The following is a 16,514-nucleotide window of genomic DNA, read 5'->3' on the forward strand; positions in this document are numbered from 1 at the left end:
GCACCAAGGGAAGAAATTCAATTTTCTAGGTATGAATTACATCCTTAGAAAATATGGGCCCTAAAGGGGATAAGAACCAAAATCAACCAAGCTGTCAACCCTAAAGTATTCATGATGAGGTGTACAATTGACCACCTCTTGCTTTGAGTCAATGAGTTCACACACTGAAGTAGCAAAACAGACTATGTTATCATGCTCAGTAAGGGAGAGGTAGTGCTCTCACAGCCAAAATGGAGATATTGGTCTGACAGTGTCCCCTGAAGGAGTACAAGACACCATGAGGGTCATACCTGACTCAATGGCTAATTAATGCCACCATGGTTAGTCTCTACAGGAGATAACAGTGAGTTCTCCATGCTTTTTGATGTGCCACATCACTGTGGAGATGCCTGTGAGGATATGCAAGATTTCCCACTGCCAGAGCTGTTTAAAGACTTGGATGGTTAAAATAAATGCCTTCATCTTTTTGACACTGATGTGCCCTCCATTGAGTTTTACCCCAGGTTCCCTGTATTTTCAGTTTCCCTGAATATCCCCCAGACAACATCTCAGTAGCTTAAATGGGACTCTGATGTCTGCCTGTTTTATCCACTAAGAGAGCTCCTTCTTTGTACAGGGCAATTGGGGTTGATGTAGTGCACAGAGAGGGCCTGTTGGCACCATTTGTTCTTTAGGCACTACTTCAATGTCCATATGTGTAGCCTTGCTAGGAGGACCCTCAAGACTGAATAGGCCAAATACCCTAATACTTTGAGGTAACAGTAATCTCACATTTTCTGCAGGCTGGATGTGAATTAAGTTGGGAATAGCACTTTCTCAGTGGTAGAGTGTCCCTGCTTTGCACCATCCAGAAGAGTTGCCAGGAACAGGACTTGCCCGGAGGCATTAGCTGGGATTTTGTCAGGTTTAGAAAGATCCCTAAAACGTTGGAAGCAGGCTAGAGTAAACTACACAGCTTTCTGTTAAAAGCTTGCTTGGGGAATTGGTTCTGGAAATAAGCATGGAAAATAAAGATGAATGATGCATAACTGTGTATAGGCAATGTAAGAAATGACAGGAAGCACAGCAGACTTTAAAGAACAAGGTCCACTGCTCCCCACTCATTTGTCTTGTAATCATGTCCTTCTAATTATTTGACTGTAGCCTAGCAATACCGGAGCTACAGAGATCCTGCTCCCTCAATAAAACACACACACATATATCTAGCTATATGTCACACAAGCACTTACAGCAATATGTGCTACACTACCAGTGGCAAGTGTGGAGTCCTTTCCTCACTGTCACAACAGTCAGATGGGATGATAATTGAAAAGGATATTCTAGTTTACATTGCAAGAAAAGACCAAATGATGACAGATAGAGATGTTGTATGCCCACTGTAAGGATTACTTGGCACCAGTGGAACCTGTGTAGCAGAACAGTAGCACACTACATACAGAGAAGTGAACTGTCTCAGCAGATTTTTTTAATCAATGGCAAATGGCATTGCCTCCATCACAGAAAATAGCACTGCCCTGGCATTATCTTTTCTATTTCTAAATTAGCAGCCACACACACCATCTCTGAGACAGCCTTTCATGAAGTCTGACAAAGTTTAGGTCTTAATTCATAAAAAAATTACAGGTTTTGTCATCACCATTTACTATTCCTGATTAGCTTAATGAATATAGCTTAAAATTAACCAGGCTTGAAAATTACATTTCTGAAAATGCTGTCTTCTATAACAAGATGCCTGCCGTACACCTGGCAATAATTAAACAGATTCACAGAAACAGAATTAAGGACTTGACTGATCCTCTGTCCTTAAACACAAACTGATAAAAATTTCAACCTTTGGAGCAATACGGATCCTCTTCTGACTTTTGTCCAGTTCTGAGATGGAAGGGTTTCCTGCAACAGGAGGTAAGACAACTTGTGATGAGGAAGGCTGTAATACAAAAGAGGAACTGCCAGGAAAATGAACAGGGACCAGGTACGAATCAATTCGTGGAAGTAACACTTTCATTCTTCGTGCTGAAAAAAAGTAAATTGGAAACATTTAAGCAATACATCTAGAACACCAGTAACCCACAAATCCTTCATATTTACCTCTCAGAATGAATGCATGCCACATTGTTTACATTTGAAGATTTAAAGTAATATCTCCATGTATTTACTTAAAAAAAACAGAATTGTTACTGTCAGTAGAAGCAGAATGTGTGTGTCTATGTCCATAGATAAATACTACGCTATCAGTCTGTAGACTATCATAAGCATAGACAATAACCAGAAGTTAAAATCAAAATCTATATCTTGTATCTGTGAGGTTAAGACCTTAACCATTATGCCAACCTTCCCCCATTAATATCTGGGTACAGTTTGTATAAAATGCATTAATACTGTAATTTATTTCTAAGATATTCCTTGAATCAATATATACATCTTCATATTTTCTGAAAAGACATGGATTTATCTGCACACAGAAGCTGGCCATGTGGTTTAGAGTTTTGTTTCTGACTATACAGCCAGTGACTGGGACCTGGATCACTATCCCTGGTACTTTGCACAGGGCTGTTTAAAACAAGCTTTAGCTCTGGGTGTCACACTTAGAATAGTCTGAGTCCATACAAGGAGGGACCAGCAAGCTGACCTGCCTAACACGTGTTAAAGTCCCCACCCTCCAAATCTTCACCAGCAACTAAGGCTCCCTGTTGACAATCATACCAGTACCAATAAGAATGTACAGTTGTCAGTACTGGTGCCTGGATTCTTGGCTAGACAGTGGCCCTGAGCTGCCCTTTTGAAGAGGCAACCATGCGAAAATGAATCTGGTAGCAGACAAAAATAATGTGCTTATCTGCAGTCTCTGCATCACATCTTCTGGAACTCATTTAAACATAGACAGTTTCACATGCAGTATTAAACAAGTGCAGTTTCAGATAAAGCTATAGACATCATGCCATAATCACTATGTTATCCAGTATTTGTGCATATAAACTTCGTTCACATTTTTTTCAGTGTTTATAAAATAGTAAAGGAAAACAAATTCTTTCTGTCTTTAACAAATAATTTTCAATTAAAGACAACCAGAACTGTAAGCATGAATGCTATTTAACATGAACATGTTTCTCAAATTACTGATGCGTCACTTGTGTAATTTTATGCAAATTTCATCACAAAGCAAACCTGATAAGCTCGGTCAGCACAAAAAAGTTATTTAAACTTTTACTGGCTTCTCCATGGCTGACAATCTTAAACTATCCCTGAGACTGTCCCAATTATGCCTTTTGGGTAAAAATATCCAAACAGTACTCAAGTATTAGTACAAAATACTGACTATTACACAACTACATACATATGTTATGGCCTACCTCTAGAAATGAGAGTTAGTCAGGTAACACTTACAGATCCAACATAATGCAAGAGAGGGGAGCCCAGTCTGCAGCAGCTATCCTATTGCTCATAATCTGTTACGGTGACTTATCACACAGCTGCAGTAAAACGATAACTGCTGCAGGACCTGCATACCTCCACTAGAAAACCAAAGCAGTGTAAAGGGGGTTTTGGTTAGATCTATTGCTACAAGGGTAGTCTTGTGGTTCTACACTTGTTGGGGAATAGTTACTGGTACTCTACATCAGGGATCCTGTTGTTCAGAACTAGACTGCTGTGTGTAAGATACGGATGTAAAGAAAGGTACCTTGAGTAAAGCTTGAGGGGCAAATGGTTGCATCTATACTGAGAGCAAACAAATTATGATCAGATAGACCCAATCATAATTCTTTGTAGTGTGTGGAGCTTTACCTGCTACAATATACAAGGGCATGACTGGCCTTAAAGCGAGTGTACAGTGCATTGCTGCTTTGGGTAAAAGCAAACGCCTGCTAACCCAAATAAAATTTACACTGTACAGTTACAGAACAGAGTTACAGTCACTAGAACAAAATGATTCCAAACACCTCAGACTGAGCGCCGAGTGCCATCTTACTAACAGTAACTGAATTTTTTACCAAGATTACTTGGTACATAAATTTTCTAGGAAGGGGTTAATGATATCTGTCTAGTATCAAAACCCCTTTATTGCCTTTACAGTAATGTTACCATCAGCTAGATAAACTACACTGGCATATCAAACTACAATTACTGTTCTCACTTAAACCATCAGTTAAATATTGATATCGTAGCAATTCCTTGAGCAGTAAGCTTTCAGAAGGTAAAAGCCATAAGCTAGTACATCACATATACCCTTAATCCAATAAATGACGACCCAAAAGCATTTAAAATTGAATAAAACTCTTTACTTGAAATAAAATGAAGCAATGCACTTTGTAAAATCAAGTATGCAAACAGTTTCAAACTTGCACAAAGAACACAAAATAAATTTGTTTAAATACACAGATAGCATAAAGAATTCTAACAGCTTATACAGACAAATGAGCTCAAGAAACCCTCCAGAAATAAAACCTGGAGTAAGAGGTATACCTGAAGTTACACTTGCCTAATTTCTTGTTCTGAAGTACTCTCTGCATGTTTGATAAGAGGGTAGAACACTTCTGCTACTTCTTACTGGCATTTCTCTGCCCTAATTACCCTGCCTATTTGAGTGCCCATTGGCTTCCCGTGCTCACATGGTGCCCTACTTTTTGGGTACACATTGGCTTTATTTCCTACCTTAGTGACTTTTTGACGCTGCTTAAAGACTTTACACTATCCTCTCATAATGTGCAAAGTCTGGGCAATAAACATTCGGTTTAAGCACATCACCCTCTCCACTTGCACACGAGCTTTATGGCCATATTTCTGTAACAAGGAATGCTATGGCTAGAAATATAATTTGGTATCACTTTTTAGATGTACATGTGATTGCCTTACAGTATTGCTCAGCTGTCAATTATTTGGTCCTACTTAACATATGGAAAAAAGGCAATGAAAAACCCAGCAAAATTCTGTGACAATGTCTATACTGAAGTGAAATTTTTTTTTCACCAAGGCTTCCTTACAAGTTTAACAATGTGCAGATGTTTAATAATTAGCTTAAGAAAACTTGGGCTAGAAAAGTAAATGTAATAATCATGTGCTGGATAAATGAGGTGTATAATCTCAGTATGCTGTTATGATCAGTTCCGCACATTATTAGGGTGGCAAATAGAGTAAGAAAGTAATAATCATTTTGAAAACAAAATTAGAAACAGAACCAAAACTGTACACCCACTTAGGTCTGCATGCAACTATTCTTTGAAAGTATGCTACACAAATGCATATAACCTCAAGTAATAAAGGCTGAAGTGGAATGTGTAACAATCTCTGTAATGAACACATCTGATCTCATTACACATCTCAGTTTTTTCAACATATTAAGCATTAAGGGCCTCACACAACTCCTAAAATTTCATACTGGGGCAACCAAATTTTGGATATTGTGATAAATTTGTCCAGCTTCTTTTTAATTTGCAAATTAGAGAGCACTTTAGTACGTCAGACCATGAAGTGATTGAAGCACACCATCTGTAAAATCAACTATTACTAAAACTATAGTGTACATCTTTAATAAAGTAGACTTTACTGAAACTGCTTCTACTATAGCAATCTTGACTGTTTCTAACAGCTGGACTAAACTAAAATCTTTATATCAGAATCCTTTAAGCAACTATATTAAGCAAAAGCAACATTTAAGATTTGGGCATTATACACAGTCCAAGGAAAATAAATTATCCAAACTGCACCTTTCTAATATACAACTATTTCCCTAATGCTGTAAATTGTAGGTTGAACACCTATCAGGCAGGTATAAACTGCTATTGTACATGAAAAATCCACTTATTAGACAGCATTTGCACATAATAAAGAATATAGAAATGTGTTATAGGTATGCTAATCCTCAAATAAACTAACCATGTGGGTTAAATTACATTCAGTAATAATAGGCTTAGTAAGCAAATAGAAAGGACATTATATTTAATGAGTACTTTACATTTTTTCTGAAAATACATAGTGCTCCATGAAGTCTTTCCAGCTTGACACCTCAGCTTGTGATTGCCTTGTTATACATAGGAACTGTATTAAAATGCTCTTTACATGGTTAAGAAATGTACTAGTATGGGACCTGAATAAATATCAGAAATAATTGTTTGTATCCTTAGGGATACAAATTGATCCCCTAGTTATATCATGTAATACACTATAAACAGGGGGGCATGTACCAGCTGACTGGATAGTGTTTTAAACTGCAAATCTATCAATTTCCATCCATAATGTGTAGATGTTTTGAACAAACTATGTTTCTTGATACATCCTCAAATGGACTTAATTTTGGGCAGTCTTCATTAACTAGTCTGACAGACTCATATGCATTAAATATAATTGCTGACAACAGATTAAAGGTCCTAACAATCTGTCTGAATGTGGAAAAAGCATTTGATATACATATTTTCATGGTGTCACTACTCTGACATCAAATAATTAACCAGTTTATTATCAGATGGGCTGCTAAACTGCTTCATAGTAGGAAGCTAAGAGCCATGCTTCGGGCAGAATTTTGAGGGGAAATCAGGGGCTCAGTGTTCTGTCCCATTTTAATTTTATTTCATTTTCTCTTCATTCCACAGAGACTCCCAGCTGTTATCTTTCTAAATACACCAGTTGTTAGACTGGGTTCTAGTATCTTCATGTAAAAGATTAGTCTGAAAGATCTATTTTATTTAATAATTAAGTTCTGCAAATAAAACTTGGTGATGAGCTCTCCTTTAATGACAACATCGTGGTCATTAAATCTCCAGGGCACTGAAACAAGTGGAATTATTGTACAAAGTTCTATCAACAGACAACTATTTTAAAACAAATCTGTTTAAAATGGCTACATGTACATTAAGAGAGTACAACTCATCCTTCAACATATAAACCTTTGCTATAATAAATATGGTACAGTTAATGCAAAAAAAAAAAAAAAAAAAAAAAAAGAGAGAAAAAATGCCTTCCCTCAAAAAAGGCTTTGCTTATGGAGACGGCACAGAATTTAACTTGCGTAGTGTTAACTACCTTCCAACACGGAAACCCCTCTTGGCCTGGAAACCTTTTAGATCAACTTATGGAGGATTCTGCTTAGTTTGAATCAATCTTCCCCAGGGACTTCATCCTTTTTAAATACCTCAAATCCCAGTGACGTTCCATGCAGTACAAAATTATTTTGGTATTCTTTTGCCCAGGTTAGAAAACAGGAACCTGAAGAGATCTATTCCAGTTGACTTGGGGCACTGCCTTAGGAATAAAGAAGAGTTTTAATCAAAACTGACACTAGTTCTGTGAAAAGTTGTACAAGGCTGCTTTATACATTATGGCTTGCAATTTAGAAATTTTTCTTGCAGAAGTAACAGCCAGTAGATGCAGCTTATTTCAGGCCAGCAGAACTGACTACTTTCCTGAGGCTTTCCTATACCAAATGCATATCTGAAAAAGGAAATACTGCCGAGACCAATTATAAAATATACTTTAGAAATTGTCTAACAAATGGTCATAACTAAAGACTCCACAGGCAGGCAAAAATGGCTAAAAAAGAAGTTATGTATTCACCATAACGTTCCATGTGAGTTGTTTCATCTCGCCTTCATTCTTCACTGATTGGTTCAGAGCCGATCCTCAGCTCCAACACGACCGTTTAGCAAAGCTCAAAGTTTACCAGTAGCTCGAGACCCAGCTCCTTATCCCATGATGCACTGCTGGAATTACCTCAGATCTTGTTTGCTTATACCATATCCTAGTAAAATAACTACTCTCCCTAGAGAGGAAGAAGCAGAGAAACCAGGATGAAGCCAGTCTCCAGGTCAACTGTTAGCTAGGAGGGGGGGATGGAGGGAGGGATGTGAAAATGACGATGAGATGGAACAACTCACATGGGACGTTATGGTGAGTACATAACTTCTTTATGTGAAGTTGTTCAATCTCGTTGTTCATGCTTCACTGATGGGTAGCGTCCCTAGCACCCTAGATCCCGGGTGGTCACGGGAGTACACTTTTCAGGACCGCAGAACCAAAAGAGGCCCTGTCCCTGGAGGCCTTATCCACTTTGTAATGAGTGATAAAAGTGTGAGGCTTAGATCATGTGGCTTCAGCACAGATGCTTTCAAGGGGTAACTTGGCTTGAAAAGCTGAAGAGGTAGAGACTGCTCTGGTTGAATGAGGCTTCATCTTATGAAATAAAGGCATATTAGCAGATTAATAAGTGTAAGTGATGCAATCCGATAGCCACTTAGACAAGGTTGTTTTAGCCACTGGTCTACCTTTTCTGGCTTCAGAGAAGGATACAAGGCTGGTCTGATTTTCTAATGTCTTTTGTTCTATCCAGATCATATCTAAGTTGTCTGTCAACATCACGTTTGTGCAGCATGTATTCTAATTTGTTGTTATGGTTGGGGAAAGAAACGGGCAACTCAATGACTTGATTGATGTTAAACTCAGAACATACTTTAGGCAAAAAGGAAGGGTTTGTCCTAAGGGATACACTGTCAGCATGAAAAATCATATAGGGGGATTTGATAGATAATGCCTGAAGCTCTGACACTCTGCGGGCAGAAGTAATTGTCACTAAAAAGATAGTTTTCCAGGATATAAATCTGAGCTCACAAGATGATGCTGGTTCAAATGGGGGAAGAATGATGAGATGGCATGAAATTCAAATTCCAAAGAGAATAGAGTCTTTACTGAAGGCCTCATGTGAAGGGTACCTTTGAGAAAGGCCTTGGACAACTGGTGAGCCATAATATTTAGTCTGTCAATACCTAGATGAAAATTAGATATAGCAGCTAACTTTACCCAGACAGTAGCAGCTGCTGCTCCTTCGTTAAAAATCTTAGTCAAGAATTCAAGAATAGATGACAACGGAGCTTGGTAAGGATCAATGTTCTGGTTTGAAGCCCAAATAGAAAATCTCTTCCACTTACTACAGTACAATTTTCTGGTGGAAAGTTTATGGGAAGCAAATAAGATTTGACTTGTATCATAAGAAAGATTATGAAGCCTGGCTATGCGGAGAACTGGAGCAGCCAAGCAGTTAGCTTCAGTGACTGCAAGAAAGGGTGGAGGTCTCCTGACGGGTGTGTCAGAAGGTCTGGAGCCAGGTCCTAGATCCATGGATCCTCCAAAAGATGATGCTAAAGAAATGGGAACCAAATCTGCTGAGGCCAATGAGGGGCTATAAAAATGAGTCCATCCCAGTGACTTCTGTAAAAATCTGGGTATCAACGAAATTGGGGGAAATGCAGAGAGAAGACCCGGGGCCCAATCGTGGATGAGTGCATCCCTCGGGGATCTCCCGGAGGAGGTATCAGGGCAAAGTAACTTCTAAATTTGGTGTTGATGTGACTGGCAAAAAGATCGCAGCAAGGCTGGCCCCATTTGTGGAAAATCCTGTCCGCAATCTCTTGTTCGAGAGAAACACTCCTGGGGCAACAAAATTTCCCTGCTCAGCTTGTCCGCTATCACGTTGGATCTCCCCGTGATGTGCGTTGCTAACAGAAAGCGCTGGGATGACAGCCCACTGCCATACTCTGAGGGCTTCTTGGCAAAGGGGGTAAGATTTGGTCCTGCCCTGTTTGTTCAAGTACCAAACCACTAACATGTTGTCACTGTCTGTATTGCAGTTGTCCCTAGAGGAAGAGAGTCCTGAAAGTACTGCAATGCCAGAAGTACTCTTCTAATCTTCAGAGCATTGATATGCAGATGTGACTCGATCTGTCCATGTGCCTTGGGCAGTCTTTCCCTGAAAATGTCCCACTCCCACCCTATCACGGAAGCGTCCATGGTCACCAGTGGCTACTGGGGGTGGGAGTACAAAGGGGCGTCCTATTGTGACACGAAGAGACGTCAACCACCACTGAAGATCCCTCTTGCAAGAATTTGTAATCAGAATCATATGGTTCATTGGCAATTCTTGGCAAGACCATTGGGTGAACAGATCCACTGAGGAATCCGCATATGCATCCTTGCTAATGGAATGGCTAAGATTGCTGCCACCATCAAACGTAGTACTTTCCAGACCTCTGAGGCTGGAGCTCTGTTCTTTGACACCAACGAAGAGATGTGCTGTTGAAGAAGGGAGACCCCTTTGACTGGAACACAGAGTGGTGGTTGAAGAATCTAATTCTCCTCTTATAAAGATGATATGATGCGATGGCGACAAGGCAGACTTTTCGAAGTTGACCGTAATGCCTAAGTGGTTGCAGAGTGTCAGAGTGGATTCTGTTGCCTGAATCAGTTGATACCTGGTGGTGGAGGTAAGGAGCCAGTCGTCCAGGTATGGAAAAACCTGGAATCCTAAACACCTCAGGTGAGCCGTGACCACTGCCATACATTTGGTCAACACTCTGGGAAGCTGTAGTGAGACCAAAGGGCAGGGCTCGAAACTGATAGTGCTTGGCTCCCAGCCGGAAATGCAAGTGATCCCTGGATGGTCTGGCCATTTTTATGTGGTAGTACGCATCCTTGAGATAAATCGAGCACATCCAATTGTCTTTCCCTAAAAAGGGAAGTATGGACTGAGGCGTGACCATTCGGAACTTCTCTTTCTTCACAAATTGGTAGAGTCTGCTGAGGTCCAAAATGGGTCTTCAGTCTCCTGTTTTCTTAGGAACCAAAAAGAATCTTGAGTAAGTTCCGAATCCTGTTTGGTCTCCTGGGACTGGCTGGTTGACTTTTTTCTAGCAACTTGTGGACCACTATAGTTGCTTGTTCCCTGTAACTGGATGGAACATCCGGGATTCTCCTAACGGAAAGGGGAGGAGAGGAGAATGGTATGAAATACCCTCTGGAAATGATGCTTTGTACCCAGCTGTCGTTTATGTCTAGCCAGGCCTCCTCTTAGGAGCGCTGGTAGGGCTGACCAGAGAAATTATCTCTGTCACCCTGGTGTTGCGGACCCCCTCTGCCACGAGTGCTGCGTCTTCCATTATTACCTCCTCCTCTGCCCCTGGAGGGAGGTTCTCCATGTGTGCCCTGAAAGGCTTCTTGGGCTTTTTGGAACCACATCTTTCCTCCCTTTTGACCTTTGGGGTAAGGCAGAGTAGGGGTGGAAAAAAGGACTCTGACAGCAGACTCCTGTTCACACCTAGTCAAGGTTTCCTTTACCTTAGGCCCAAACAAGGATGAGCCATCAAATGGAGTATTTACGAATGAAGACTTGAAGGGCTCCGCTAAGGAACAGAGAGGCATCCAGGCATGCCTACAAAGAGCAATCCCTGAACCTGCAGCCCTACTCAAACCACCTACTGCATATGATACGAGACGCATGGACGAGTTCACCATGGAATTAAGGGTAGCAAGCTGGGCAGAAACTACAGCACCCTGAAGAGTATCTTCTAACTCCTTAAGGAGATCTCTTTGCAGTCTGGTGAAATGGGTCAGATAGTTCAGTGATCGAAGAGTGAAAGCCGTTGAAATGAACATGTGTTTCCCATATCTATCCATAATCCTAGAATCTATGTCAGGAGGATGAAAAGACATGGAAGTCTCAGACAATTCCTTCTTGGTGGCTGCCGCCAACACCATGGCATCAACAGGGACTCGCTTAGACAAGAAAGTTTTATCCACTAGGGCAGAGATAAACCTATTCAGCCTCCAAGGGACAGGTTCCATGGACTCTGGTGACTCCCATGCTCTACGAGAGACCAATTGCATAAGCTCATTGTAGGGTGGAGACACCCAGGAGGTGGAAGGTTGAGACCCAAAAGCCTTCAGGAGAACAGACTCATAGGGGTTTTGGACTGCCAATCACCCCTCTGCCTAAGGGTCTCAAGGATCTTCGCAAAGGAGATGTCCTCAGAGAGGGATTGAGGGGACCCTTCAGATTCATCCAGGTCAGTGTCAGATATCCGACTCCTGTGGGGAGTCAGAGTGCCTCCTCTTGCACACTCTCTTTCTGGGGACTTCCTCAGTGGGAGCCTCTGTGGAAGTCTCAGAAGAGCAGGGGGTACCCAGTGGGGCTACCTGAAGCTCTGAGTCTCTACACGTGGGGTGGCCGATGGAAGCAGAAGCAGACACAGGCACTTTAGGGGAAGAAGAGGCCAGACCTGGCGATGAGGCAGTCTTAGGAGACAATACTCGCCTCATGGCTTTGGAGGCATCATGGCTCCGATGAGAAGGAGGCGACGGACCTGAAGGAACCGTGATCCCCTACTGCACTGATGCCATGGGCTCTGAGCTCAAGGAAGGAGCCGAGCTCACCCGCACCGAAGCCCTGAGAGGAATAGTCTGCACTGACAGGTCAGTGCGACTATCCTCCCCGGACCGGAGAGTGTCGGCTCCTAGAGTCCCCGGTTGGTGCAGAGGACGTACAAGTAGATGGAGCCGATGACACTGGAACAGGTGTCTGCTTCAAGGGTTCTACAGCCATCAGGTCGGCCTCCTCCAACTCCAAAAATCTGGTATGGCTAGGAGGAGGAGTAGTCAATTCCGGGGTTGTGGTCTTCGGTTCCGACACCTGGGTCGGAGCGGACAGCAATTTAGCTAGTCCTGGTGTCTTTAAGAGCTTCTATAGCAGTCGGTCCATGTCCGAATCCGAAAGGCTAACAGAGGACCTGGAGGAATGCACCGATGGTGCCGAATGGAGTAATGGAGGAGTTTCAGAGACCGGTTCCAAGACAGTGTCCCGGGTCCGAAAGGAAAAGACTGTCAGCTCCGAAGGCTGTGGAGCCGAAGTCACAGCAAGTTCCAATTTCTTAGACTTTTTTGACTTGGAGTCTGGACTTGAGTCTGAGGAGGATTTAGAGGATTTTGATGACTTGCTGGCTCCATCCTTGTCAGTCAAAGCTTCCACAAAAGCGTGCTTAAGAAGACCCCGATTCCTGGTCAGTCAAAGCTTCCACAAAATCGTGCTTAAGAAGTCCTCGATCCATATATAAAAACAGACAATTAACTGTAAATGTAGCTGTTAATACCCAACTACAGCTAACTATGCTAACACTACACTACTAAAGGCCAAAGCCAACACTAGCAAAGAACAGTCATTAAAAATAAACAAGGCCAAAAGAGATAGTAATATATGGGAAATACACAGCAAAAGTCTAAATATGAATATATAAGAAAATTTTTAGAAAAGAATTGTTGAATAAAGTCTTGAGCAGAGCTGGAAACCAAGAGATCAGTGCCGTGGCAAACTAGATCTGAGGTAATTCCAGCAGTGCATCATGGGATAAGGGGCTGGGTCTCGAGCTACTGGTAAACTGAGCTTTGCTAAATGGCCGTGATGGAGTAGCGGATCGGCTCCGAAACCATCAGTGAAGAATGAACGGCAAGACTGAACAACTTCACATATATATTTTAACCTTCAAGTAAACTAACCCTGTAGTGAAAAGGGACATCAAAATACTGCAAATACTTTGGGAAAGCAACATCACCAACATTAAAAGTAATTATGCAACAGCAGAAAATGTAGTCCATTGAGAAAGAGAATTAAAGGTATTTGGTTGCTTGGCATGTCAAATCAAGAATTAACTGGAGATCCTGAACACTAAGACAAAGGTCTGAGAATAAAGTGGGGTGAATGACTCTCCCATCTATTTTGGGAAAGAGGTTTGCTGCCATGAGGTAGTAGCAAGGACTCTTCTACTGACATTTGACACATTAGTGAAATTTTACTGCTCTCGTCAGAATAGAGAAACTAGTTGTTTTCCCCCTTTTTAACTTTACAGCAACTTACTGGACAGAAAGGCAAAAGAAACTCCCTTGGTTTTATGAACTGAGAAGTCGTTTAAAGTAAGAGGATTAAGCAAAATGGAATGGAAACACTGGAAGTAGATTGCTCAGATGTCTCTCTCTGAAAAGAAAAACTGGAGACATTCATAATACACAAATGTTTAAAATAAACATAGAACAGCAACCAGAAGAGTCTCAATTAGTCAAAAATTAGACACCACTTGAAATGAGAGTCAAAAGTGCAGAGACACTCAAGACATTGCCTGCAAATTACAGGGCAGCAAGAACAGTCTCCAAAAGCCCATGTCTGTTATACACAGGCATGTTAAATGCTCTAGACAGTTATCCTTTGTTGATGGGATTAGTCTCTCTAGGCTAATGACCTCTTTCCGAAGAGACCCAAAGTAGTATTTATACTACTGTGAAAATCTTGTCCACGACACTGGAGAACTTCCCCTACTCTCTTCCTTGTTGAGCGGCTGGAGGGCTGTGACTAGAAGAGGGTATGATGGAGACGGGTGGAGTAGAATGCATGATCAGTGAATGGGTCACTGATAAAAGTTTGGTATAGGAATGTAAGCAGGAGGAGAAAATTAACGTTGTGGATACAAATTGCGCAGATAGTGGAATACTGCATACTGTAATTACATAGGATCAATAATGTGGTTTGGGGATGAAATTTTGATTAAAACGATCAAGGAGTCAGAACCATCCAATAAAGTGGCTGTTTCTGGTCAAATATAGCACTCAATAATTCAAATGAAGAAGGTGAAACATTGGGTGATGTAAATCTGGAACAGAATGGATACAGTAGTGGGGGAGGGGGGAATTGAGACTTAAAGTACTGTATTAGAATCTATAGCTGAAAAGAGAACAGTTTTGACTTGAGATGCAATAATGACGCAAGGATTAATAAGAAAAAGGGTTTAATAAGGGAATTTAATAGAATTAAATTGGTGTTAAGAATTGAATAATAAAAAAAAAGTAGTGACATTTTTTCATTTGTGACAATGTTATTAGTTTTTTTTTTTTTTTTTAAGAACTAAGCCTGAAGTAGCAAGAGCTTTTGTTCACATTGAGACTTAATATTTTTAAGAGACTTGATACAGCAAATACATCTGCAACAATATTTGAAAAAAATCTTTTCATATTCCATGGAATGAATGTGTGGTCAAGGGAAATGAAATAATTTTTAAAAGAAAAATATGGTTATAATTTCAAACAGATGCAGATGAAACTTAAATAAGAACTTTGAGTGACAATGTAAGACGGTTTATGAAATAAAGTGTTATGATCAAAATTTATGGAATGGAGGCTGGGAATTTATAGCAAATTTGGATATGAAGGATGGGATCATTGTGTATTTGCCAAGTTTTGTAATTATTATAGGAAGGAGGAGATACTGAAATATATCAGGCAACTATACACATTTTCACTTTGGTTCAGGGGAACATTTAATTAGTACATTTACCTTTTGAATGCAGGGAATTAGGTCATGAAAAAATTAATGTTTAATGAAATATCGAAATTGCATAACATAGAGCATTTCTTGCTGGATTGTGATTAAAATATGGAGAGCGAGAGAACACTTACACTTAAACAGTTACACTTGAGGGAAAAAAAGGGAGTGAATTAGGGGTAAACAATGAAGGTGTAATGTTAGAAACAATGGAGAGTGATGGTGAAAATATTAGCCTGACAGAGAGGAGGTCAAGATGATGTTGGGGTAGTAGTGCAAGGAGAGGAGGTAGCAAAGGGTACAATCGGAAAAAATTGCAAAAAAAAAAAAAAAAAAAAAAAAAAAAATTAAATTAGACAAATGAAAATTTCAAAAGAGGGTAAAGGATGAATTAATTTCTTTGCATTTTAACAGTATAATCAATGATAAAAGAAGATCAGGCATAGCTAATTGTGCAAGTTATACTGTTTATTGGATATTTCAATAATAAAGAACACATTGTACAAGTTGAGGGCACAATGAGGAAGAATTAAAGTGGAGTTTTTGTGAATGTGTCTTTTAGAATTGTATATGGTAAGGCAGCCTGAAATTAGAATTTTAGATTTTGCTGTAAAAACTGGGAGATGTGTGATATGTGATGCACAGAAGGGGAATGACGACTGGAGAATTATTAGTTTGACTGCTTGTACACAATTTAAGAGGAGGAAATGTTTAAGGGATTAAGAAATATGCAGGTATAAGGTAGCAATGAGAGCATACTTATAAGAGGAACTATTAGGACTGTAATTATGTTTAATGCCCTCCTTGAAGCATTTTTGCATTAGTTATGAATGTCATAATACAAATGTCAATATCAATGTGTGGGTAAAAGGGAAAAGTTCAGAACGAGGAATGAATATTCTAATGTATACGCCTCATGCAGATGATCTAGTGATTGCAGCAAATGGGAAAAGATGGAAGCATAAGAGAAAGTGGGTAGTAGATGAGTAAACTGGTTTAAGGATGAAGAAGGAAAAATGTAAAATATATGGAGATAAGGTAAAATTCAGGTTACTTATTTTTCTACAACAGACAAAGTTAAGAATTAAGCTTGGAGAGTATACAATAAAGTACAGTTGAAAATTATTTTTCTCAAACTATAAGAGTGTTAATATGTGGAAATTTTGAGTTAATTTAAAATTTAAATAGTTCACAAATAATGGAAAAATGGAGTCATCTGGGTGTTTTCCTCTCATTACCAGTAGATATGGAAAAATAAACCTGAATATAATCTGCAACAGTTCTGGTTCTGTGGGATTCAAGACTGAATCCTATTAAAAGGGGTATACTGTAAGGAAGGAGGAGGTGGTTTGGGATTTAATCTTATGTTCTTTTAAGCTTCATTACATGTTTATTG

General features: G+C 40.1%; 1 protein-coding gene across 2 annotated transcripts in view; it reads right to left on the bottom strand.

The window, feature by feature from the left end:
* The window catches only part of FOXM1 (forkhead box M1), a gene marked incomplete in the record, with an annotated part of 465,907 nt that overhangs the window by 107,319 nt on the left and 342,074 nt on the right, over window positions 1-16,514 (bottom strand). For both annotated transcript variants that reach the window (XM_044087601.1, XM_044087602.1), the window contains 1 exon segment: window positions 1,832-2,013. In XM_044087601.1, coding sequence (XP_043943536.1) covers window positions 1,832-2,013 — 182 coding nt within the window.

This window comes from Protopterus annectens, chromosome 11.part0 (genome assembly GCF_019279795.1).
Source record: "Protopterus annectens isolate FY-2018-M chromosome 11.part0, PAN1.0, whole genome shotgun sequence".
Classification (NCBI taxonomy): domain Eukaryota; kingdom Metazoa; phylum Chordata; order Ceratodontiformes; family Protopteridae; genus Protopterus; species Protopterus annectens.